The sequence below is a fragment of the Neoarius graeffei genome, chromosome 26 (genome assembly GCF_027579695.1).
Source record: "Neoarius graeffei isolate fNeoGra1 chromosome 26, fNeoGra1.pri, whole genome shotgun sequence".
NCBI lineage: Eukaryota > Metazoa > Chordata > Actinopteri > Siluriformes > Ariidae > Neoarius > Neoarius graeffei.
Genome location: NC_083594.1, coordinates 53,644,978 through 53,671,157, shown reverse-complemented (window position 1 = coordinate 53,671,157; position 26,180 = coordinate 53,644,978). Strand labels below are relative to the sequence as shown.

General features: G+C 44.8%; 1 protein-coding gene across 1 annotated transcript in view; it reads left to right on the top strand.

Moving 5' to 3' along the window:
• Nucleotides 1–26,180, top strand: part of slc38a3a (solute carrier family 38 member 3a) — a 90,436-nt gene that overhangs the window by 56,616 nt on the left and 7,640 nt on the right. The window contains exons 8-12 of the mRNA XM_060911011.1: nt 6,165–6,247; nt 7,947–8,005; nt 9,499–9,660; nt 21,028–21,107; nt 24,110–24,210. Of these exons, the coding sequence (XP_060766994.1) occupies nt 6,165–6,247; nt 7,947–8,005; nt 9,499–9,660; nt 21,028–21,107; nt 24,110–24,210 (485 nt within the window). The remainder of the gene's footprint in view (nt 1–6,164; nt 6,248–7,946; nt 8,006–9,498; nt 9,661–21,027; nt 21,108–24,109; nt 24,211–26,180) is intronic.

Below are 26,180 nucleotides of genomic sequence, written 5' to 3'. Positions count from 1 at the left end.
ATGTCCGCCAGGTTCTCCAGAGGCTGCTACAGAACAATCTGTTCGCCAAGGCCCAGAAATGCGAATTTCATGTTCCCGAGGTCTCCTTTCTGGGATTTATTGTACGGAAAGGCCAACTCCAAATGGACCCTGCCAAGACCCTGGCCGTCCGGGATTGGCCTACTCCCAAGTCCGTTAAGGAGGTTCAGCGGTTCTTAGGATTCGCTAACTTCTACCGCAAGTTCATCAGGAACTTCAGTTCTGTGGCAGCACCCATGTCAGACCTCACCAAAGGGACAGGTGGATCTTATGGCTGGTCTCCTCAGGCAGAAAAGGCATTCAAAGACCTCAAGGACCGCTTCTGCACAGCACCCATTCTGGTTCTCCCGGACACCTCCCAACCATTCATCGTGGAGGTGGACGCCTCGGACAGTGGTGTCGGCGCGGTGCTCTCTCAACGTTCGGAAGGAAAGCTGCACCCCTGCGCTTACTTCTCCCACCGCCTGAGTCCTGCTGAGTCCCGGTACGATGTGGGGGATCGAGAACTGCTAGCGGTCAAACTGGCCCTTGAGGAGTGGAGGCACTGGCTGGAGGGAGCACAACATCCATTCCTGGTTTGGACTGACCACAAGAACCTGGAGTACCTCCAGCAAGCCAAGAGACTGAACCCTCGACAGGCTAGGTGGGCCCTGTTTTTCAGTCGGTTTGACTTCACCCTCTCATACCGCCCCGGCTCCAAGAACACCAAACCTGACGCACTGTCCAGACTGTTCTCTGCCACTAACAGGGAGAATGAAGTCGGGCCTATTATCCCTGTGTCCCGGATTGTGGCCCCTGTCCGCTGGGGTATTGAGGAGGCTGTCCGACGAGCCCAACGCCAGGACCCCGGTCCTGGGACGGGGCCACCAGGCCTCTTGTACGTCCCACATCAAGCCCGGGCCAAGGTTCTCCAGTGGGGTCACTCTTCCCCTCTCACCGCCCACCCGGGAGCTCGGAGGACCCTGGACTTCCTGAAAAGACGCTTCTGGTGGCCTAACATGGAGAAGGAAGTAAGGTCATTTGTCCTGTCCTGTGAGGTTTGCACCAGAACCAAGAACCCACGACAGCGTCCCCAGGGTCTCCTGCATCCTCTGACCATTCCCCGGCGTCCCTGGTCCCACGTAGCAGTCGACTTTATCACGGGTCTCCCTGAGTCACAAGGTAACACGGTCATTTTGGTCTTAGTTGACAGATTCTCCAAGGCCTGCCGCTTCATACCACTGTGCAAACTCCCCTCTGCTCTTGAAACTGCGAAACTTTTGTTTAATCATGTCTTCCGAGTCTTTGGTCTTCCACAGGACATCGTCTCAGACCGAGGGCCCCAGTTCTCCTCCCGAGTGTGGCACGGGTTCTGCAAGGTCATCGGAGCCACTGCCAGCCTCTCCTCTGGGTTTCACCCACAGTCCAATGGTCAGACGGAGAGGCTCAACCAGGACCTGGAAACCACCCTGCGAGGCCTGGCTATGGATAACCCGACATCGTGGAGCACCTGGCTGCCATGGGCGGAGTACGCCCACAACACCCTGCAGTCATCGGCCACCAAGCTGTCGCCATTCCAGTGCCAATTCGGGTTCCAGCCACCTCTGTTCCCGGACCAGGAGGAGGACGCGGGGGTGCCCTCGGTCAACCAATATGTGAGACGGTGTCGCAAGACCTGGAGCAAGGTCAGGAAGACCCTCATACAGACCTCCAGAACCAACCAGACTCAGGCCAACCGCCATAGAAGACCTGCACACGCTTTCCGCCCTGGGCAGCGTGTTTGGCTGTCCACTAAGGACCTTCCACTGCGGGTGGAGAACCGCAAGCTTGCTCCTCGCTACATTGGCCCCTTCAAGGTGGTGCGCAGGGTGAACCCTGTCTCCTACCGGCTCCAGTTGCCCCGGACTCTGAGGATCAACCCCACTTTCCATGTTTCCCTGTTACGGCCCGTACTGACGTCTACGTATGCCCCTGCCCCTAGGAACCCCCCACCCCCCCGCATCTTCCAGGGGCAGACTGTGTTCACTGTGAATCGCCTGCTTGACTCCCGCCGGGTCCGCGGCGGGTTGCAATATCTGGTGGACTGGGAGGGCTATGGTCCTGAGGAGCGCTGCTGGGTTCCTGCTCGGGATGTCCTTGATAAAGAACTATGTCGGGACTTCCATTCAGCCCATCCGGATCGCCCTGGGAACGTCAGGAGACGCTCCTAGAGGGGGGGGTCCTGTTAGGACTAGGACTGTTTTGGCCTCTAGAGGCCGCTGTTATTTCCTTTTCATGTCGTGTTCATTTTGGCCTCTAGAGGCCGCCACTGTTCCTGTGTTTTGAGTTTGTGTTAATTGCCTAATTATCTTCACCTGTGTCCTTAATTAGTTTGTCTATTTATACCCCTGAGTTCAGTCCTCTTGTCACGGAGTCTTTGTGCTGTTATGTTTATCTCCAGTTTCCTTTGTACTGTGTTTTTTGATCTTCTTAGCTTTTGTATTTTTGCACTTTGCTTTTCTTTTGGATTATACTCTTTGGTTTTTTTTTGTCTTTTGTTTTGCCCTGTATATAGTGTATATAGTTTAAATAAACCTTTTGATTCTTTTTCTACTTCCGCCTCACGCCTCTGCATTTGAGTCATCCCCCTGGTGGCCTAGTGGGGGTTTGCTGGATTATCACACCAACGAACCAGGTTCGAATCCCAGCAAAACCCTAACAGGAATATCGGTTCCACACATGAAGGAAATGTGGGGAAAAAAATCTTTCAAAGGAAGGGACCAAAAAAAATTATTTTTCTCCAGTAAAAAGTGAAAAGTGTGTGTGTGTGTGTGTGTGTTGGCATGTGTCTCACTGTCTGACTCATCCTCCTGCACACTTAAGACACATATATGCACACACCCTGCTGCTCGGGCAAGCTGCTTATTAATAATAATAAAGCATCGTTTTCACTTCTTTTCCACCAAGCCCAAGTCCACCTCCTCTTCCTCACCCCCCCCCACACACACTCCTCCTCATGATGATGAAGTCTCTGTGTGTGTCGGTGCTTTCAGAGCATCTCAGCCTGACACTCGTTTCCTGTTCCAGGTTGTGATGTGGCAGGTCGCCGTGTTTCTTTTGGCTTGCTGTGATGGGAGTGCGGAGCGAGAGCGGAGAGGGCGAATAAGCAGCTTAAGGGCTTTAGAGAAGGGGGAAAGAGAGACAGTGTGTGGGGGGGGTTCTGTTCTGAAAGAGGGCTGTGAGATTCGGGTCGGGTTGATGAGGTCTGTGTCAAACCCACTACACTTTCCCAACGACAGCTCCAGCTGTGAACAAGGTAAAGGACTTACTCAAGCAAGCTGAGACTGACAGATACAGAGACCACGCCTCCTTCACTGAGACTGACAGATACAGAAGCCACACCTCCTTCACTGAGACTGACACATACAGAAGCCACACCTCCTTCACTGAGACTGACAGATACAGAGGCCACACCTTCACTGAGACTGACAGATACAGAGGCCACACCTTCACTGAGACTGACAGATACAGAGCCCACGCCTCCTTCACTGAGACTGACAGATACAGAGACCACACCTTCTTCACTGAGACTGATAGATACAGAGGTCACGCCTCCTTCACTGAGACTGATAGATACAGAAGCCACACCTCCTTCACTGAGACTGACAGATACAGAGACCACACCTCCTTCACTGAGACTGATAGATACAGAGGTCACACCTCCTTCACTGAAACTGATAGATACAGAGGTCACGCCTCCTTCACTGAGACTGATAGATACAGAAGCCACACCTCCTTCACTGAGACTGACAGATACAGAGACCACACCTCCTTCACTGAGACTGATAGATACAGAGGTCACGCCTCCTTCACTGAGACTGACAGATACAGAGACCACACCTCCTTCACTGAGACTGACAGATACAGAAGCCACGCCTCCTTCACTGAGACTGACAGATACAGAGACCACACCTCCTTCACTGAGACTGACAGATACAGAAGCCACACCTCCTTCACTGAGACTGACAGATACAGAGACCACACCTCCTTCACTGAGACTGATAGATACAGAGGTCACGCCTCCTTCACTGAGACTGATAGATACAGAGACCACACCTCCTTCACTGAGACTGATAGATACAGAAGCCACACCTCCTTCACTGAGACTGACAGATACAGAGACCACGCCTCCTTCACTGAGACTGATAGATACAGAGGTCACGCCTCCTTCACTGAGACTGATAGATACAGAGGTCACACCTCCTTCACTGAGACTGATAGATACAGAGACCACACCTCCTTCACTGAGACTGATAGATACAGAAGCCACACCTCCTTCACTGAGACTGACAGATACAGAGACCACACCTCCTTCACTGAGACTGATAGATACAGAAGCCACACCTCCTTCACTGAGACTGACAGATACAGAGACCACGCCTCCTTCACTGAGACTGACAGATACAGAGGTCACGCTCACGCCTCCTTCACTGAGACTGACAGATACAGAAGCCACACCTCCTTCACTGAGACTGACATACAGAAGCCACACCTCCTTCACTGAGACTGACAGATACAGAAGCCACACCTCCTTCACTGAGACTGATAGATACAGAGGCCACACCTCCTTCACTGAGACTGACAGATACAGAAGCCGCACCTCCTTCACTGAGACTGACAGATACAGAGACCAAACCTCCTTCAATGAGACTGACAGATACAGAGGCCACACCTCCTTCACTGAGACTGATAGATACAGAGGTCACGCCTCCTTCACTGAGACTGACAGATACAGAAGCCACACCTCCTTCACTGAGACTGATAGATACAGAAGCCACGCCTCCTTCACTGAGACTGATAGATGCAGAGGCCACACCTCCTTCACTGAGACTGATAGATACAGAGGTCACGCCTCCTTCACTGAGACTGATAGATACAGAAGCCACACCTCCTTCACTGAGACTGACAGATACAGAGGCCACGCCTCCTTCACTGAGACTGATAGATACAGAAGCCACGCCTCCTTCACTGAGACTGACAGATACAGAAGCCACGCCTCCTTCACTGAGACTGACAGATACAGAGGCCACGCCTCCTTCACTGAGACTGATAGATACAGAAGCCACGCCTCCTTCACTGAGACTGACAGATACAGAAGCCACGCCTCCTTCACTGAGACTGACAGATACAGAAGCCACGCCTCCTTCACTGAGACTGATAGATACAGAGGTCACGCCTCCTTCACTGAGACTGATAGATACAGAGGTCACGCCTCCTTCACTGAGACTGATAGATACAGAAGCCACGCCTCCTTCACTGAGACTGACAGATACAGAAGCCACACCTCCTTCACTGAGACTGACAGATACAGAAGCCACGCCTCCTTCACTGAGACTGACAGATACAGAGGCCACACCTCCTTCACTGAGACTGATAGATACAGAGGTCACGCCTCCTTCACTGAGACTGATAGATACAGAAGCCACGCCTCCTTCACTGAGACTGATAGATACAGAAGCCACGCCTCCTTCACTGAGACTGACAGATACAGAAGCCACACCTCCTTCACTGAGACTGATAGATACAGAAGCCACACCTCCTTCACTGAGACTTTTATAGATCCACTCAGTCAGCAACTTTTCTCTGACAAACTCTGTCCTGAACAATTGCTGTGTTTGCAGCTTTCTGAGGAACTAAACAGGTCCAGATTTATCCTCCAGAAGAACTGCGCGGTTCCGGTTTCAGGTTTTGCTCTGCGGAGGCTGTGAACATTTCCAGAAGTGATGCGCGACTGCATGAATGACCAAATATTTCACCGTGCAACAAAACCACAGTCACAGCAGACATGAAGCAGAGTGAAGCTGTTTACAAAAACTTTTGCTTTGTTGCACAAATCTGATGCGGTTTTCACGACGTTCTCGAATCTTCACTGGAGTTAAAATATCGGGTCTGAGATTAAATCATTCATGAGAAATCAGTTGGACGGTTCGTCAGTTGTTCACTGTTCATTCAGTTCACATTTGACTCGTCAGCTCTGCTCGGACAGATCCTGAGAAGTAAACAGGAACTCTTAAAGAGGAACTCTTAAACAGGAACTACTCTCAGACCTGCTTCAGAGTTCCAGAGTTCTTCAGAAGGTTCCTGAGACTGTGATATTTATAACCTGATGTATTTGATCCCCCCCGTAGGGAATGGTATCTGAACGGTAATTACCTGGTGGTCATCGTGTCCATCTGCGTCATTCTACCTCTGGCTCTGATGAAGCAGTTGGGTAAGTCGCTGTTTAACACGTCTTCTCAACACTCAGGTTTTTCTGAATCGCTGAAACACTTTTCCTGAAATCGTTTGGCCTTTTCTCAAATCAGGAAACGGAAAACCCAAAATTCAAGCTGCATTTACCGTACAAAACCTTCAACTTCTCTTGCAAAATCAAACAAAAAATCCGACTGTATCTTTGCTCAAAAACACTGCAGTCAGAGACAGAAAACCGGTCAGCGAATAACCACGACTCAGCAGTCAGTTGACACAGCGGTACGGAAACGCACAACGCTGTCGTCCTGGTACCGCAGGGGAAAAATACTTGATGTGACATTGAAATAAAATTGTCTGGCTTTTTTTCATGGTCTATCAGATATATTCCATTCAGCGAGCATGATACTGAACGAGTCGAAGACGAGTCGCTGAATGGAATATATCTGGTAGACCACGAAAAAAGCCAGACAATAAGAGGGGAAGTCAAAAAGTTCTAAGACAGATGTTATAATTTCAAAAGGAATTCAAAAAAGGAATACAAAGAAGGAATTCTTCAATGGAAACATCGCTTGCAGAAATGTTTAGACTTAAATGGAGGATATGTTGTGAAACAGCTTTGTTATTTTCATAAATCATAAGATTTTTTCATTTGTCTTAGAATTTTTTGACTTACCGTCATTATTATTATTATTATTATTATACGGGGCGGCACGGTGGTGTAGTGGTTAGCGCTGTCGCCTCACAGCAAGAAGGTCCGGGTTCGAGCCCCGTGGCCGGCGAGGGCCTTTCTGTGTGGAGTTTGCATGTTCTCCCCGTGTCCGCATGGGTTTCCTCCGGGTGCTCCGGTTTCCCCCACAGTCCAAAGACATGCAGGTTAGGTTAACTGGTGACTCTAAATTGAGCGTAGGTGTGAATGTGAGTGTGAATGGTTGTCTGTGTCTATGTGTCAGCCCTGTGATGACCTGGCGACTTGTCCAGGGTGTACCCCGCCTTTCACCCGTAGTCAGCTGGGATAGGCTCCAGCTCGCCTGCGACCCTGTAGAACAGGATAAAGCGGCTACAGATAATGAGATGAGATTATTATTATACATTCCTTTCCAGTGTTCAGCGCATCTTTCTCTTTCAAAATTCTCTCAAAATCTTCTGTATTTAACGAAGCAAACCTGGCGGCCATGTTTGTTTACAAATTGTCCCAGTCGCTCGCTAGTGCAGAAGTTTTACATCTCCGACGTGTGACGTCATGTTGTCTTGACGACCATGCAATATCATAAACTATATTCAGCACTCATTCTCCATTGAGTAGAGTGACATAATACACGTAGGATAAGCGATATGCGAACAATATTGCATGCTATCGAACCAAATGAATGAAACCTGCTAGAAGGGAACAGAACACGTTTTTATTCCATCGGAAAAGTGTCCTGGATGTAAAATATTTGTACTTCTGTATATTTGTATATGTTTACAATAGAGAACCTGCAGCAAAAATAATAAAAATGAAAATAAAAAAAAAAAAACATACAATCAGTCAGTCATTCTGCCTCGGCATCATGACTCTGGGCTGAACCGGGTCGCAGGACGCCATCGACATCACAGGCGATGTTCTTCTCCCGCTCAGCAACAAGGAACGAATCTGATATGCAAAGGAATGATGTTCTGTTTCAGATCCGAGTGTGTGTGTGTGTGTGTGTGTGTGTGTGTGTGTGTGTGTGTTTCAGGTTATCTGGGCTACACCAGTGGGTTTTCTCTCAGCTGCATGGTCTTCTTCCTTATCGCAGTACGTCCTTCATATCTCTCACCCTATCTCTCTCACCCTCTCCCTATCTCTCTCACCCTCTCCCTCACCCTATCTCTCTCTCACCCTCTCCCTATCTCTCTCTCTCACTCTCACCCTCCCTCTCACCCTCTCTGTCTCTCTCCCTCTCACCCTCTCCCTCACCCTATCTCTCTCTCACTCACTCTCCCCCTCTCTCTCCCCCCTCCCTCTCTCACCCTCTGTCTCACACCCTCCCCCTCTCTCTCTCTCTTTCTCTCCCTCTCTGTCTCACACCCTCCCCCTCTCTCTCTCCCCCCTCCCCCTCTCTCTCCACCTCTCTCCCTCTCTCTCCCCCTCTCTCTCTTTCTCTCCCCCTCTCTTTCTCTCCCTCTCTCTCCCCATCTCTCTTTCACTATCTCTCTCCCCCTCTCTCTCTTTCTCTCCCCCTCTCATTCACTCCCTCTCTCTCCCCCTCTCTCTCTTTCTCTCCCCCTCCCTCTCTCGTTCACTCCCTATCTCTCTTTCTCTCCCCCCTCCCTCATTCACTCCCCCTCTCCCTCTCTCCCCTCTCTCTCCCCCTCTCTCTCTTTCTCTCCCTCTCTCTCGTTCATTCTCTCTCTCTCTTTCTCTCCCTCTCTCGTTCACTCCCTCTCTCTCTCCCTCTTTCACCCTCTCTCTCTCCCCCTCTCCCTCTCTCTCCCCCTCTCCCTCCCCCCTCTCTCTCGTTCACTCCCTCTCTCTCTTTCTCTCCCCCTCTCATTCTCTCCCCCTCTCTCTCTCGTTCACTCCCTCTCTCTCTCTCCCTCTCTCTCTCGTTCACTTCCTCTCTCTCTCCCCCCCTCTCTCGTTCACTCCCTCTCGTTCTCTCCCCCTCTCCCTCTCGTTCACTCCCTCTCCCTCCCCCTCTCTCTCTCCCCCTCTCCCTCTCTCTCCCCTGAACTGTGTGTTGATGGTGTGAGTTAAACATCTGATGAATTCAGCTTTCAGAATCCTTCCACTCAACCTGATGATAATTAAATACCTTTTTACCTCCTTGTGTGTGTGTGTGTGTGTGTGTGTGTGTGTGTGTGTGTGTTGATGTAATTTTACCTCTCACTCTCCTCTTCTCTTCTTTCTGGAGGAAATACCATACTACACACTGACTATCAGCTGAAATCTGTATTACATGGAAATTAAACCATTTTTTCTCTACTGAATAATTTATCAATGCAGCACTTCGACAAAAAAATTCTTCAGTACCGACACTTTAACTGACTAGAAATAATTTCTTAAACAAAGTTAATAAATATAAAAGTTGGGGAACACCCAGATGTTCGCATATCCGTCTCCTCCTCCTGGTAATCCAGTGCTGTGTGCTGATTGGCTCCTGTGTTTTATGCCACACTGATGTCCCTTTATGTGCATGATACGGACCCAAAGGGTGACTTTCAGTCACAGATGAATCACTAGTTGGTTGAATGTCTGGATAGATGGATGAATAAAATAAAATCAGTCCTGTTCCTCTGTGCTCTCAGGTGATCTATAAGAAGTTCCATGTGTCGTGTCCCTTCACTGACTTCTCCAATCGGACGGTGGGGTTCAACAGCAGCGGGGTGGTGGTGGAGCACAGTGGGGTCACCATGACGCCTGAGGAAGACCCCTCCTGCACCCCTCACATGTTCAACCTCAACACACAGGTCTGACACACACACACACACACACACACACACACACACACACACACAACTTCCTCAATGCACCTGATCTAGAGAGCAAGCTCGGCTTGATGTTCATCTGAAACGACGAAGGTTACAGTTACAGTGTGTAGGTTACAATGTGTAGGCTACAGTTACAGTGTGTAGGTTACAGTTAGTGTGTAGGTTACAGTTACAGTTAGTGTGTAGGTTACAGTGTGTAGGTTACAGTAACAGTTACAGTGTGTAGGTTACAGTTAGTGTGTAGGGTACAGTTACAGTGTGTAGGTTACAGTTAGTGTGTAGTTTACAGTTACAGTGTGTAGGTTACAGTTACAATGTAGGTTACAGTGGGTGGGTTACAGTTGCAGTGTGTAGGTTACAGTTAGTGTGTAGGTTACAGTTACAGTGTGTAGGTTACAGTTAGTGTGTAGTTTACAGTTGCAGTGTGTAGGTTACAGTTACAGTGTGTAGTTTACAGTTACAGTGTGTAGGTTACAGTTAGTGTGTAGTTTACAGTTGCTGTGTGTAGGTTACAGTTACAGTGTGTAGTTTACAGTTACAATGTAGGTTGCAGTGGGTAGGTTACAGTTATAGTGTGTAGGTTACAGTTAGTGTGTAGTTTACAGTTACAGTGTGTAGTTTACAGTTGCAGTGTGTAGGTTACAGTGTGTAGTTAACAGTTACAATGTAGGTTGCAGTGGGTGGGTTACAGTTACAGTGTGTAGGTTACAGTTGCAGTGTGTAGGTTACAGTTAGTGTGTAGTTTACAGTTACAGTGTGTAGGTTACAGTTACAGTGTGTAGTTTACAGTTTCAATGTAGGTTACAGTGTGTAGGTTACAGTGTGTAGGTTACAGTGTGTAGGTTTCAGTTATGGTGTATAGGTTACAGTTACAGTTAGTGTGGCTACAGTTACAGTGTGCAGGTTACAGTGTGTAGATTACAGTTACAGTGTGTAGGTTACAGTTAGTGCGTAGGGTACAGCTACAGTGTGTAGGTTACAGTGTGTAGTTTACAGTTACAGTGTGTAGGTTACAGTGTGTAGGTTACAGTTACAGTGTGTAGGTTAGTGTGTATGTTACAGTTACAGTGTGTAGGTTACAGTTACAGTTAGTGTGTAGGTTACAGTGTGTAGGTTACTGTAACAGTTACAGTGTGTAGGTTACAGTGTGTAGGTTACAGTTACAGTTAGTGTGCAGGGTACAGTTACAGTGTGTAGTTTACAGTTACAGTGTGGAGGTTACAGTATGTAGGTTATAGTTACAGTTTGTAGGTTACAGTGTGTAGGTTACAGTTATGGTGTATAGGTTACAGTTACAGTTAGTGTGTAGGTTACAGTTACAGTGTGTAGGTTACAGTGTGTAGGTTACAGTTACAGTTAGTGTGTAGGTTACAGTGTGTAGGTTACAGTAACAGTTACAGTGTGTAGGTTACAGTGTGTAGGTTACAGTTATGGTGTATAGGTTACAGTTACAGTTAGTGTGTAGGTTAGTTACAGTTACAGTGTGTAGGTTACAGTGTGTAGGTTACAGTTACAGTTAGTGTGTAGGTTACAGTAACAGTTACAGTGTGTAGGTTACAGTGTGTAGGTTACAGTTATGGTGTATAGGTTACAGTTACAGTTAGTGTGTAGGTTACAGTTACAGTGTGTAGGTTACAGTTACAGTTAGTGTGTAGGTTACAGTGTGTAGGTTACAGTAACAGTTACAGTGTGTAGGTTACAGTGTGTAGGTTACAGTTACAGTTAGTGTGCAGGGTACAGTTACAGTGTGTAGTTTACAGTTACAGTGTGGAGGTTACAGTATGTAGGTTACAGTTACAGTGTGTAGGTTACAGTTATGGTGTATAGGTTACAGTTACAGTTAGTGTGTAGGTTACAGTTACAGTGTGTGGGTTACAGTGTGTAGGTTACAGTTACAGTGTGTAGGTTGGTGTGTAGGTTACAGTTACAGTGTGTAGGTTACAGTTATGGTGTATAGGTTACAGTTACAGTTAGTGTGTAGGTTACAGTTACAATTAGTGTGTAGGTTACAGTTACAGTGTGTAGGTTACAGTGTGTAGGTTACAGTGTGTAGGCTACAGTTACAGTGTATAGGTTACAGTTAGTGTGTAGGTTACAGTGTGTAGGTTACAGTAACAGTTACAGTGTGTAGGTTACAGTTAGTGTGTAGGTTACAGTTAGTGTGTGGGTTACAGGTACAGTTTGTAGGTTACAGTTACAGTTAGTGTGTAGGGTACAGTTACAGTGTGTAGGTTACAGTTAGTGTGTAGGTTACAGTTACAGTTTGTAGGTTACAGTTACAGTTAGTGTGTAGGGTACAGTTACAGTGTGTAGGTTACAGTGTGTAGGTTACAGTTACAGTGTGTAGGTTACAGTTATGGTGTATAAGTTACAGTTACAGTTAGTGTGTAGGTTACAGTTACAGTGTGTAGGTTACAGTTTGTTGGTTACAGTTACAGTTAGTGTGTAGGTTACAGTTATGGTGTATAAGTTACAGTTAGTGTGTAGGTTACAGTTAGTGTGCAGGTTACAGCTACAGTGTGTAGGTTAGTTACAGTTAGTGTGTAGGTTACAGTGTGTAGGTTACAGTTAGTGTGTAGGTTACAGTTGCTGTTAGTGTGCAGGTTACAGTTACAGTGTGTTGGTTAGTTACAGTTACAGTGTGTAGGTTACACTGTGTAGATTACAGTTACAGTGTGTAGGTTACAGTTAGTGTGCAGGTTACAGTTACAGTGTGTAAGTTACAGTTAGTGTGCAGGTTACAGTTACAGTGTGTAGGTAACAGTTACAGTGTGTAGGTTACAGTTACAGTGTAGTTTACAGTTTCAGTGTGTAGGTTACAGTTACAGTGTGTAGTTTACAGTTACAATGTAGGTTACCGTGTGTAGGTTACAGTTACAGTGTGTAAGTTACAGTGTGTAGGTTACAGTTATGGGGTATAGGTTACAGTTACAGTTAGTGTGTAGGTTACAGTTACAGTGTGTGGGTTACAGTGTGTAGGTTACAGTTACAGTGTGTAGGTTGGTGTGTAGGTTACAGTTACAGTGTGTAGGTTACAGTGTGTAGGTTACAGTTATGGTGTATAGGTTACAGTTAGTGTGTAGGTTACAGTTACAATTAGTGTGTAGGTTACAGTTACAGTGTGTAGGTTACAGTGTGTAGGTTACAGTTACAGTGTATAGGTTACAGTTAGTGTGTAGGTTACAGTGTGTAGGTTACAGTAACAGTTACAGTGTGTAGGTTACAGTTAGTGTGTAGGTTACAGTTAGTGTGTGGGTTACAGGTACAGTTTGTAGGTTACAGTTACAGTTAGTGTGTAGGGTACAGTTACAGTGTGTAGGTTACAGTTAGTGTGTAGGTTACAGTTACAGTTTGTAGGTTACAGTTACAGTTAGTGTGTAGGGTACAGTTACAGTGTGTAGGTTACAGTGTGTAGGTTACAGTTACAGTGTGTAGGTTACAGTTATGGTGTATAGGTTACAGTTACAGTTAGTGTGTAGGTTACAGTTACAGTGTGTGGGTTACAGTGTGTAGGTTACAGTTACAGTGTGTAGGTTGGTGTGTAGGTTACAGTTACAGTGTGTAGGTTACAGTGTGTAGGTTACAGTTACAGTTAGTGTGTAGGTTACAGTTACAATTAGTGTGTAGGTTACAGTTACAGTGTGTTGGTTACAGTGTGTAGGTTACAGTGTGTAGGCTACAGTTACAGTGTATAGGTTACAGTTAGTGTGTAGGTTACAGTGTGTAGGTTACAGTAACAGTTACAGTGTGTAGGTTACAGTTAGTGTGTAGGTTACAGTTAGTGTGTGGGTTACAGGTACAGTTTGTAGGTTACAGTTACAGTTAGTGTGTAGGGTACAGTTACAGTGTGTAGGTTACAGTTAGTGTGTAGGTTACAGTTACAGTTTGTAGGTTACAGTTACAGTTAGTGTGTAGGGTACAGTTACAGTGTGTAGGTTACAGTGTGTAGGTTACAGTTAGTGTGTAGGTTACAGTTATGGTGTATAGGTTACAGTTACAGTTAGTGTGTAGGTTACAGTTACAGTGTGTAGGTTACAGTTTGTAGGTTACAGTTACAGTTAGTGTGTAGGGTACAGTTACAGTGTGTAGGTTACAGTGTGTAGGTTACAGTTATGGTGTATAAGTTACAGTTAGTGTGTAGGTTACAGTTACAGTGTGCAGGTTACAGCTACAGTGTGTAGGTTAGTTACAGTTAGTGTGTAGGTTACAGTGTGTAGGTTACAGTTAGTGTGTAGGTTACAGTTGCTGTTAGTGTGCAGGTTACAGTTACAGTGTGTTGGTTAGTTACAGTTACAGTGTGTAGGTTACACTGTGTAGATTACAGTTACAGTGTGTAGGTTACAGTTAGTGTGCAGGTTACAGTTACAGTGTGTAAGTTACAGTTAGTGTGCAGGTTACAGTTACAGTGTGTAGGTAACAGTTACAGTGTGTAGGTTACAGTTACAGTGTAGTTTACAGTTTCAGTGTGTAGGTTACAGTTACAGTGTGTAGTTTACAGTTACAATGTAGGTTACCGTGTGTAGGTTACAGTTACAGTGTGTAAGTTACAGTGTGTAGGTTACAGTTATGGGGTATAGGTTACAGTTACAGTTAGTGTGTAGGTTACAGTTACAGTGTGTGGGTTACAGTGTGTAGGTTACAGTTACAGTGTGTAGGTTGGTGTGTAGGTTACAGTTACAGTGTGTAGGTTACAGTTATGGTGTATAGGTTACAGTTACAGTTAGTGTGTAGGTTACAGTTACAATTAGTGTGTAGGTTACAGTTACAGTGTGTAGGTTACAGTGTGTAGGTTACAGTGTGCAGGCTACAATTACAGTGTATAGGTTACAGTTAGTGTGTAGGTTACAGTGTGTAGGTTACAGTAACAGTTACAGTGTGTAGGTTACAGTTAGTGTGTAGGTTACAGTTAGTGTGTGGGTTACAGGTACAGTTTGTAGGTTACAGTTAGTGTTTAGGGTACAGTTACAGTGTGTAGGTTACAGTTAGTGTGTAGGTTACAGTTACAGTTTGTAGGTTACAGTTAGTGTGTAGGGTACAGTTACAGTGTGTAGGTTACAGTGTGTAGGTTACAGTTACAGTGTGTAGGTTACAGTTATGGTGTATAGGTTACAGTTACAGTTAGTGTGTAGGTTACAGTTACAGTGTGCAGGTTACAGCTACAGTGTGTAGGTTAGTTACAGTTAGTGTGTAGGTTACACTGTGTAGATTACAGTTACAGTGTGTAGGTTACAGTTAGTGTGCAGGTTACAGTTACAGTGTGTAAGTTACAGTTAGTGTGCAGGTTACAGTTACAGTGTGTAGGTAACAGTTACAGTGTGTAGGTTACAGTTACAGTGTGTAGTTTACAGTTTCAGTGTGTAGGTTACAGTTACAGTGTGTAGTTTACAGTTACAATGTAGGTTACCGTGTGTAGGTTACAGTTACAGTGTGTAAGTTACAGTGTGTAGGTTACAGTTATGGTGTATAGGTTACAGTTACAGTTAGTGTGGCTACAGTTACAGTGTGCAGGTTACAGTGTGTAGGTTACAGTTACAGTGTGTAGGTTACAGTTAGTGTGTAGGGTACAGCTACAGTGTGTAGGTTACAGTTACAGTGTGTAGTTTACAGTTACAGTGTGTAGGTTACAGTGTGTAGGTTACAGTTACAGTGTGTAGGTTACAGTTACAGTGTGTAGGTTAGTGTGTGGGTTACAGTTACAGTGTGTAGGTTACAGTTAGTGTGCAGGTTACAGTTACAGTGTGTAAGTTACAGTTAGTGTGCAGGTTACAGTTACAGTGTGTAGGTAACAGTTACAGTGTGTAGGTTACAGTTACAGTGTGTAGTTTACAGTTTCAGTGTGTAGGTTACAGTTACAGTGTGTAGTTTACAGTTACAATGTAGGTTACCGTGTGTAGGTTACAGTTACAGTGTGTAAGTTACAGTGTGTAGGTTACAGTTATGGTGTATAGGTTACAGTTACAGTTAGTGTGGCTACAGTTACAGTGTGCAGGTTACAGTGTGTAGGTTACAGTTACAGTGTGTAGGTTACAGTTAGTGTGTAGGGTACAGTTGCAGTTAGTGTGCAGGTTACATTTACAGTGTGTTGGTTAGTTACAGTTACAGTGTGTAGGTTACAGTTAGTGTGCAGGTTACAGTTACAGTGTGTAAGTTACAGTTAGTGTGCAGGTTACAGTTACAGTGTGTAGGTAACAGTTACAGTGTGTAGGTTACAGTTACAGTGTGTAGTTTACAGTTTCAGTGTGTAGGTTACAGTTACAGTGTGTAGGTTACAGTTACAATGTAGGTTACCGTGTGTAGGTTACAGTTACAGTGTGTAAGTTACAGTGTGTAGGTTACAGTTATGGTGTATAGGTTACAGTTACAGTTAGTGTGGCTACAGTTACAGTGTGCAGGTTACAGTGTGTAGGTTACAGTTACAGTGTGTAGGTTACAGTTAGTGTGTAGGGTACAGCTACAGTGTGTAGGTTACAGTTACAGTGTGTAGTTTACAGTTACAGTGTGTAGGTTACAGTGTGTAGGTTACAGTTACAGTGTGTAGGTTACAGTTACAGTGTGTAGGTTAGTGTGTGGGTTACAGTTACAGTGTGTAGGTTACAGTTAGTTAGTGTGTAGGTTACAGTATGTAGGTTACAGTAACAGTTACAGTGTGTAGGTTACAGTTACAGTATGTAGGTTACAGTTACAGTGTGTAGGTTACAGTTACAGTTAGTGTGTAGGGTACAGTTACAGTGTGTAGTTTACGGTTACAGTGTGTAGGTTACAGTTATGGTGTATAGGTTACAGTTACAGTGTGTAGATTACAGTTACAGTTAGTGTGTAGGTTACAGTTACAGTTAGTGTGTAGGTTACAGTTACAGTGTGTAGGTTACAGTTACAGTGTGTGGGTTACAGTGTGTAGGTTACAGTTACAGTGTGTAGGTTGTGTATAGGTTACAGTTACAGTGTGTAAGTTACAGTGTGTAGGTTACAGTTATGGTGTATAGGTTACAGTTACAGTTAGTGTGTAGGTTACAGTTACAGTTAGTGTGTAGGTTACAGTTACAGTGTGTAGGTTACACTTACAGTGTGTGGGTTACAGTGTGTAGGTTACAGTTACAGTGTGTAGGTTACAGTTACAGTGTGTAGGCTACAGTTAGTGTATAGGTTACAGTTAGTGTGTAGGTTACAGTGTGTAGGTTACAGTAACAGTTACAGTGTGTAGGTTACAGTTAGTGTGTAGGTTACAGTTAGTGTGTGGGTTACAGGTACAGTTTGTAGGTTACAGTTACAGTTAGTGTGTAGGGTACAGTTACAGTGTGTAGGTTAGTGTGTAGGTTACAGTGTGTAGGTTACAGTTATGGTGTATAGGTTACAGTTACAGTTAGTGTGTAGGTTACAGTTACAGTGTGTAGGTTACAGTTAGTGTGTAGGTTACAGTTTGTAGGTTACAGTTACAGTTAGTGTGTAGGGTACAGTTACAGTGTGTAGGTTACACTGTGTAGGTTACAGTTACAGTGTGTAGGTTACAGTGTGTAGGTTACAGTTATGGTGTATAAGTTACAGTTAGTGTGTAGGTTACAGTTACAGTGTGCAGGTTACAGCTACAGTGTGTAGTTTAGTTACAATTAGTGTATAGGTTACAGTTACAGTGTGTAGGTTACAGTTAGTGTGTAGGTTACAGTTGCAGTTAGTGTGTAGGTTACAGTTACAGTGTGTAGGTTACAGTGTGTAGGTTACAGTTACAGTGCGCAGGTTACAGCTACAGTGTGTAGTTTAGTTACAGTTAGTGTATAGGTTATAGTTACAGTGTGCAGGTTACAGTTACAGTGTGTAGGTTACAGTGTGTAGATTACAGTTACAGTGTGTAGGTTACAGTTAGTGTGCAGGTTACATTTATAGTGTGTAAGTTACAGTTAATGTGCAGGTTGCAGTTACAGTGTGTAGGTTACAGTGTGTAGGTTACAGTTATGGTGTATAGGTTACAGTTACAGTTAGTGTGTAGGTTACAGTTACAGTGTGTAGGTTACAGTTAGTGTGTAGGTTACAGTTACAGTTTGTAGGTTACAGTTACAGTTAGTGTGTAGGTTAGTTACAGTGTGTAGTTTACAGTCTATAGGTTACAGTGTGTAGGTTACAGTGTGTAGGTTACAGTTACAGTTAGTGTGCAGGTTAGTTACAGTGTGTAGTTTACAGTCTATAGGTTACAGTTTGTAGGTTACAGTGTGTAGGTTACAGTGTGTAGTTTACAGTTATATTGTGTAGGTTACAGTTACAGTTAGTGTGTAGGTTACAGTTAGTGTGTAGGGTACAGTTGCAGTGTGTAGGTTAGTTACAGTGTGTAGGCTACAGTGTGTAGGCTACAGTGTGTAGGTTACAGTGTGTAGGTTACAGTTACAGTATGTAGGTTACAGTTAGTGTGTAGGTTACAGTTACAGTGTGCAGGTTACAGCTACAGTGTGTAGGTTAGTTACAGTTAGTGTGTAGGTTACAGTTACAGTGTGTCAGTTACAGTGTGTAGGTTACAGTGTGTAGGTTACAGTGAGTGTGTAGGTTACAGTTACAGTTAGTGTGTAGGTTACAGTTACAGTGTGTAGGTTAGTTACAGTTACAGTGTGTAGGTTACAGTGTGTAGGTTACAGTGTGTAGATTACAGTTACAGTGTGTAGGTTACAGTTAGTGTGTAGGTTACAGTTACAGTGTATAAGTTACAGTTAGTGTGCAGGTTACAGTTACAGTGTGTAGGTTACAGTTACAGTTAGTGTGTAGGGTACAGTTACACTGTGTAGGTTACAGTTACAGTGTGTAGGTTACAGTTATGGTGTATAGGTTACAGTTACAGTTAGTGTGTAGGTTACAGTTACAGTGTGTAGGTTACAGTTACAGTGTGTAGGTTACAGTTATGGTGTATAGGTTACAGTTACAGTTAGTGTGTAGGTTACAGTTACAGTTTGTAGGTTACAGTTACAGTTAGTGTGTATGGTACAGTTACAGTGTGTAGGTTACAGTGTGTAGGTTACAGTGTGTAGGTCACAGTTACATTGTGTAGGTTACAGTTACAGTTAGTGTGTAGGGTACAGTTACAGTGTGTAGGTTAGTTACAGTGTGTAGGCTACAGTGTGTAGGTTACAGTGTGTAGGTTACAGTTACAGTGTATAGGTTACAGTTACAGTTAGTGCATAGGTTACAGTGTGTAGGTTGCAGTTACACTGTGTAGGTTGCAGTTACAGTGTGTAGGTTACAGTGTGCAGGTTGCAGTTACAGTGTATAGGTTGCAGTTACAGTGTGTCGGTTACATTTAGTGTGTAGGTTACAGTTACAGTGTATAAGTTACAGTTAGTGTGCAGGTTACAGTTACAGTGTGTAGGTTACAGTGTGTAGGTTACAGTTACAGTGTGTAGGGTACAGTTACAGTGTGTAGGTTACAGTGTGTAGGTTACAGTTACAGTGTGTAGGTTACAGTGTGTAGGTTACAGTTATGGTGTATAGGGTACAGTTACAGTTAGTGTGTAGGTTACAGTTACAGTTTGTAGGTTACAGTTAGTGTGTAGGGTACAGTTACAGTGTGTAGGTTACAGTGTGTAGGTTAGTTACAGTGTGTAGGTTACAGTGTGTAGGTTACAGTGTGTAGGTTAGTTACAGTGTGTAGGTTACAGTGTGCAGGTTATAGTTACAGTGTGTATGTTACAGTGTGTAGGTTACAGTTACATTGTGTAGGTTACAGTTACAGTTAGTGTGTAGGGTACAGTTACAGTGTGTAGGTTACAGTGTGTAGGTTACAGTTACATTGTGTAGGTTACAGTTACAGTTACAGTGTGTAGGCTACAGTGTGTAGGTTACAGTTACAGTGTATAGGTTACAGTTACAGTGTATAGGTTACAGTTACAGTTAGTGCGTAGGTTAGAGTGTGTAGGTTGCAGTTACAGTGTGTAGGTTGCAGTTACAGTGTGTAGGTTACAGTTACAGTGTGTAGGTTGCAGTTAGAGTGTGTGCATTACGTGAGCTGGTTTATTATTTCTGAGTGATTAAAAAAGAGTGAAACGTAAAAGATAAGGACCCTCGTGGGATTCTGTGTTGAACTGAGAGCTCTGTTCTGATGGAAGGAGACAATTTTTGTTGTCTAACAAAGCAGAGCTTTGGGGAACTTTACCATCCTGTAGCTTTAATTAATCAGTGAAGCTTCTGTACAAGATCATCCAGAGAAGATAAAGAATGGCATTTATATCCTTCTCCTCTTCATTCATCCGTTCTTTCAATCTCTCTCTCTCTTCGCAACGAGAAAACTGAGTTCACAGAGTTCAGAGATTAATTATTCGTTCTGATTTATTCTTTAGACCTGTACAGAGCATCAGGCAGATCTACATGTCCTTCACACGTCCGTGTTCTTCTGTCACTGTTACTGGTGCACACTCACTGGCCACTTTATTAGGAACACCCCTACATCCACCTGCTGTTTGTTTTCTGCAGTTCTCTAATCAGCCGATCGCTCGACAGCAGCACAACGCATCAAATCCCGCAGATACAAATCAAGAGCTTCAGTTAATGTTCACAATGTTCAAACATCAGAACGGGGAAAATTGTGATCTCACAGTGAAGTGTGACTGACTTTCTTTCACTGTGGTACAGTATGGGTGTTGGGTGGTTTGAGCCGGATGGAGCGTGAAGGTTTGAGTATTTCAGAAACTGCTGATCTCCTGGGGTTTTCACACACAACAGGCTCTAGAGTTTACACAGAATGGTGCGAAAAACAAAAAACCTTGAGTGAGTGAGTGAGTGAGTGAGTGAGTGAGTGAGTGAGTGGAGTGAGTGAGTGAGTGAGTGAGTGAGTGAGTGAGTGAGTGAGTGAGTGAGGGACAGTTCTGTAGGTGGAAACAAACGCCTTGTTGATAAGAGAGGGTCAGAGATCAGAAAATGGACAGATTGGCTCGAGCTCTTTTGCCAGGAAGGATATAGTAACTCATAAAATCACTCTTTATAATCGTGGTGAGCAGAAAAGCATCTCAGCATGCAACAGCAGAACAGAAGAACACACTGGGTTCCACTCCTGCAGCCAAGAACAGGGATCTTAGAATCAACAACAAGTTCCTATTAAAGTGACCTCTGTGTGTGTGTGTGTGTGTGTGTGTGTGTGTGTGTGTGTGTGTTGCCAGTATTAGCATCCCAATGGGATGGTCTGTGAGAATCCGTAGCCCAGGGCACAGGACTGGCATTCCAAATCGGCCCACAATTAGTCGCCTGAACAATTCTCCCTCTGTGAAGTGCCTCATCTATGATTCTCTATAAAGTGCTCGAGTTGTTCGTTAAGGAGTTTGTAGTGGAAACCTTGGTAACCATGGTGACGTGTCCTTCTTTTCCATGTGTGTTTTGCAGACAGCCTACACCATTCCCATCCTGGCGTTTGCCTTTGTGTGCCACCCAGAGGTGCTGCCGATTTACACCGAGCTGCGCAAGTAAGTTCCTGAGGGAAGCTCTCAGACCCCAGATCAGTCCACGTGTCACGCTTCTGGATGTGACCTGAATGCTGCTGCACTGATCTGAGCTCAGCTCTGCATCACAGCGAGAATGCGGCCGTGTGAATGCCCGTGCATCGTGCGTCCGGCCGACCTCATTTCACTTACCGTGCATCATGCATGAGAGTGGGCGTGTCCTGATTCATCTAAAAACAAAAACAGAATCATGTGAATCGCTGCCGAGATGGCGTGGATTAGATCACAGACTCCAGGACAGACCTGAAAAAAGAACAAAAACGAAAAATCAGGCTGTGAGGAGATCATTTAAAAAACGATTTCACTTTGTAAACTCTTCGGTTCATTCTTACATCAGGTACAAACTGAACAAACTGTATCAGAGCGAATAAAACACTTCAGGATGTGCGGGTGGAGGAAAACAATCAAACGTTGGAGCGTTAATGGAGCTCTTGGCTTCATTCCACTCGTATCCCACAGCAGTTTGCCAACCATGCACTGTTTTAAAATTTTATTCAAGGAATGACATCAAACTTTTTTTTATCCGTTTAGAGTTACCGTTCTGGAACATCCATGAAGGGAGTTAGCTCCTGTTCTCACTTACGTTTTCGCAGCTACGTACCGTATAAACACTCGTTCCCTAACCCGCCTCTTTTTTCCTCTCTCTTGAAGTGAATAAGGCTACGTTCACACTGCAGGCTGAAGTGACTCAAATCCGATCTTTTCGCCCATATGTGACCTGTATCCGATCTTTTATTGACAATATGAACGACACAGATCCGATTTTTTCAAATCCGACCCAGGCCGTTTGGATATGTGGTGCTAATTCCGATTCCTATCCGCTCTTTTCATATGCGACTTCAGTCTGAACCGCCAGGTCGCATTCATCCGACTTACACGTCATCAACAAGCCACAAACGTCACTATTCTGCGCTGAAGTAGGCGGCGGGTCTCTCAAAAAAGTTACAACAACATGGCGCATAATCACAGGCGCAGATAGAGGGTGGGACAAGTCATATTTAAATTCACCTCGTTCGGTCCCCCCCACTTATCGGGAGGAAAAAACGTCTATGCTGTCTTTCTTTGCGTAAGGCAAACCTCACGGAAAAATCAAAAGACTAATTACCATTCGGTTTATTGAGGTGCACAGCAGTGTATACATAGTTGCAACAACTCACATAAAACAAAACAAAGACTGATATTCGGTTGGTTGAGCTGCGCAGACTGCACAGGTTGCGAGCTCGAGCTTGGTTGCTATGGTTACTAACAACAAGTTTGACAGGCATATCGGGGTTGGGGTTGGTTTGCTGGCAGCTTTGTTCCCCCCCCCCCCAGTTTTTTGTCCCCCTCCCAGTTCAAAAAACGTATCTGCGCCCCTGCGCATGACATCAATGCGAGGGACGTTTCGGGCTGTGAAGGTTCTGAATCTTCTCAATGGAAGGACGCAGAGGTTAGGGAGCTGATTTCCATTTGGGGGGATGCAGCTATTCAAGCTAGATTGGATGGGTCATACCGCAACCGGGCGGTTTTACTTCCGTAAACACTGGCCATGCTCACTGCGTGTGACGTCGTCGTATCCTGCAGTGCGCATGCGGAACACTTTTAGGTCGCTTTTCGTTCATACTGAGGATCACATACAAGTCGCATATATTTGTTAATGTGAACGACCTCACAAAAAAATCGGATTTCACAAAAAAATCGGAATTGAGCATTAAGCCTTGCAGTGTGAACGTAGCGTAAGAGAAAAAAATTGCAGCTTGTCATGTTACTGAGAAACCGCAAACCAAGCTTCAAGTCATCCAGTGTTGAACCGTTACTGTTAGAGCTGGGACTTGAGCTCAGCCCAAACTTAGCCAGACACCAAAACAGCGACAGGGTAAAGGATTTTGTAAGGGATGAGCGTCAGGCTGCCAGGTCGCTCCGTTGTGTGTCGCTGTCGATGTTGATTTTAAAAGTAACTCAGTAAATTCCACAGGGAAATGAATCCTTAAGTCTGAGTGAAAAATACTGTAGCGAGCGTGCAGCGTGGAAGAAGAATCTGGAGACAGAAATCTTAGTTTCTCGGTCGTTAGCCTGTAGCTCTCGATAGATAGCACTGACTGCTTTATTAGCATTCGCTAACACTACTGATGAACGCTACACCGGCTGGAAGGTGACTTCACTGCTGCGCTGACTCGCGGTTAAGCTCACGTTGGACTTTGAGAAGGACGAGGGCGATACATTTTTGGTCCCTCCCACTATAAATCAAAAACTGATTGGTTAATGAATTCATCTGCCACTTCCTACATAAACATACACTGCCATGGCCTTCTGTCCCGGCAATGAAGTCCGAACCAATGAGTGAGCAGCTCTAAACTCTTCTCAGCCGAGAGACAACAAACAACACAATCTCATTGGAGAACTCGATTTTAATGTGTTCAGGACAGGAACCCTTTCATTTCTGAAGATAGAAAATGAGGCCGAATTAGAATCAGAAAAGAATAATTATGAAATTATATATAACATTTGAAATGCTGATACGTTTGGAGCCGTCTCCGAAGCCTTCGAAGGCCCTGACGGTTCCGCTCTAAACCCCTCCATCCTGAAGATGTCGGAGACCTGAAAGTTTTGAAACCAGTTCCAGCCCTGACTGTTACAGAGCGCTGACGCTGCGGACTCCTTCCACAAATCTCACATCACGTGTTCTGTTTAATCCGTGTGAGTGGATCATCCACCATAAAACACGTCCCTGTGAATGAGCTGTTATTAAAGCAACCATTAAGAAACGTTTTAAAATGATCACATGAACTGCTATCAGAGCCGGAGCTGAGTGAGAGAAAATTAATCAACATCTTCTCAACATCCAATCACAATGATTCTGGCTTAACAGAAGAGAAGCAGCGTTTTATTCAGCGTAGATCACGGCCTCAGGAATTACCTGACATTTAAAAAAAGAGAGAGAGAGAGAGAGAGAGTGTGTGTCACATCCTGTTATTCTCTGATTTCAGCCCCACCAAGAAAAAGATGCAGCATGTGTCCAACATCTCCATCGCTATCATGTACGTCATGTATTTCCTGGCTGCACTGTTCGGATATCTGACCTTCTACGGTGAGGAAAACACGCACCGGCTATGTCACATCACATCTCCTTTTCTTTTCTTTCTTTCTTTTCTTTCTTTCTTTCTTTTCTTTAAAAGTGGAGTATGTTCAATGGGACATGGAAAAGGTTCAAAGAATTGCATGCGATTTTGCTGCTGATTTTGCACAGGGCTCCTTCTGACTTTTCCTCTTCAGTCGCTCCACACCAGGAGGACCAGTTCAGACCAAAATAACAAAATATGTGTGATAACATAATAAATAACCCATTTTAATTTCCTCCTTTATTCCAAAAGTTGTCCATTAGTAAAGGAGGAAACTTTGCCTTCAAAAGTTTGCTTCTTTCTGGCTGAGAAGATTTTTTTTTTAAATCATGTTCTACATATAACTGCATTTAACAGTTATTCCACGAAATCGAGTTGTACATGAGCCGATAGGCGACGAGGCGCGTAGCACTGAGTTGTACGACAAGATTGAGTGGAATAACTGTTTTATTCTATCCACATTCACTGAATTTTGAGAAACAGAGCATTTTTATTTTTATCTCGTCTCGTCTTCTTCTGCTTATCCGAGACCAGGTCGCAGAGGCAGCAGTCTGAGCATGGAAGCCCAAACTTCCCTTTCCCCAGACACCTCGGCCAGCTCCTCGGGAAGAACACCGGAGCGTTCCCAGGCCAGCCGAGAGACATAGTCCCTCCAGCATGTCCTGGGTCTTCCCCGGGGCCTCCTCCCGGGGGGACATGCCTGGAACACCTCCCCAGGGAGGCGTCCAGGAGGCATCCGAAAGAGATGCCCGAGCCACCTCAGCTGATTCCTCTCAATGTGGAGGAGCAGCGGCTCTACTCTTTTTATTTTTTTGCAAATTCAATAAATAAAAACTTTATACAAAACATCCAACAAAATCATTTCCACTTAGAATGGAAACAAACCGGCGAAATGACAGAAGCAATTTGTGAAAAATGCGATAATAATAATAATTCTTGAAAAATAAAAAAAGATACGTTCTTACCATCATCTCATCTCATTATCTCTAGCCGCTTTATCCTTCTACAGGGTCGCAGGCAAGCTGGAGCCTATCCCAGCTGACTACGGGCGAAAGGCGGGGTACACCCTGGACAAGTCGCCAGGTCATCACAGGGCTGACACATAGACACAGACAACCATTCACACTCGCATTCACACCTACGCTCAATTTAGAGTCACCAGTTAACCTAACCTGCATGTCTTTGGACTGTGGGGGAAACCGGAGCACCCGGAGGAAACCCACGCGGACACGGGGAGAACATGCAAACTCCACACAGAAAGGCCCTCGCCGGCCACGGGGCTCGAACCCAGGACCTTCTTGCTGTGAGGCGACAGCGCTAACCACTACACCACCGTGCCGCCTTCTTACCATCAAATACTTTTATTCCATATTTTGTTGCTTTTTTTTGTATTCTTCTTCTTCTTTAGGGTTTTTTGGCGATTCGCAAACCATCTTAAAGGTGCATTACTGCCACCAGCTGGGCTGGAGTGTGGAACTGGAGCTATTGGAGGAAAAACTATATTCGTTTTGCAATTTCTGTTTCTTTTAAATGCTTGATAACAATTTTTGGGGTTTGTTTTTGAGTAGAGTTTTTATTTCATCCTCGGTTGGTTCAGCAACACGCTCCGCCATTTTGTTTTTTGTCTACTCACGGTATATGAGCTGATATCCTAGTCGTAGAGTAGCCAATCAGAGCGTGCGATTGCTCAAATCCAGTGACTGTGGGTAGAATAAACACAGGTTATTTGTATCAGTTATAAATAAATAAACATCTGTTTGCACATTTAATTCATGCAGCTGTCATGATAATTTAAGTGATAATTTAATTCCATTGACACCGAACGATGTTCTGAGTGAGAGCTGCTGTCAGACGGAGCCGCCCCTGTTTTGGTCCATGTTTATCGATAAACATTAATTCACACGTTAAACTGGGGGCGAAGCGTCATTGGACTGCGAGC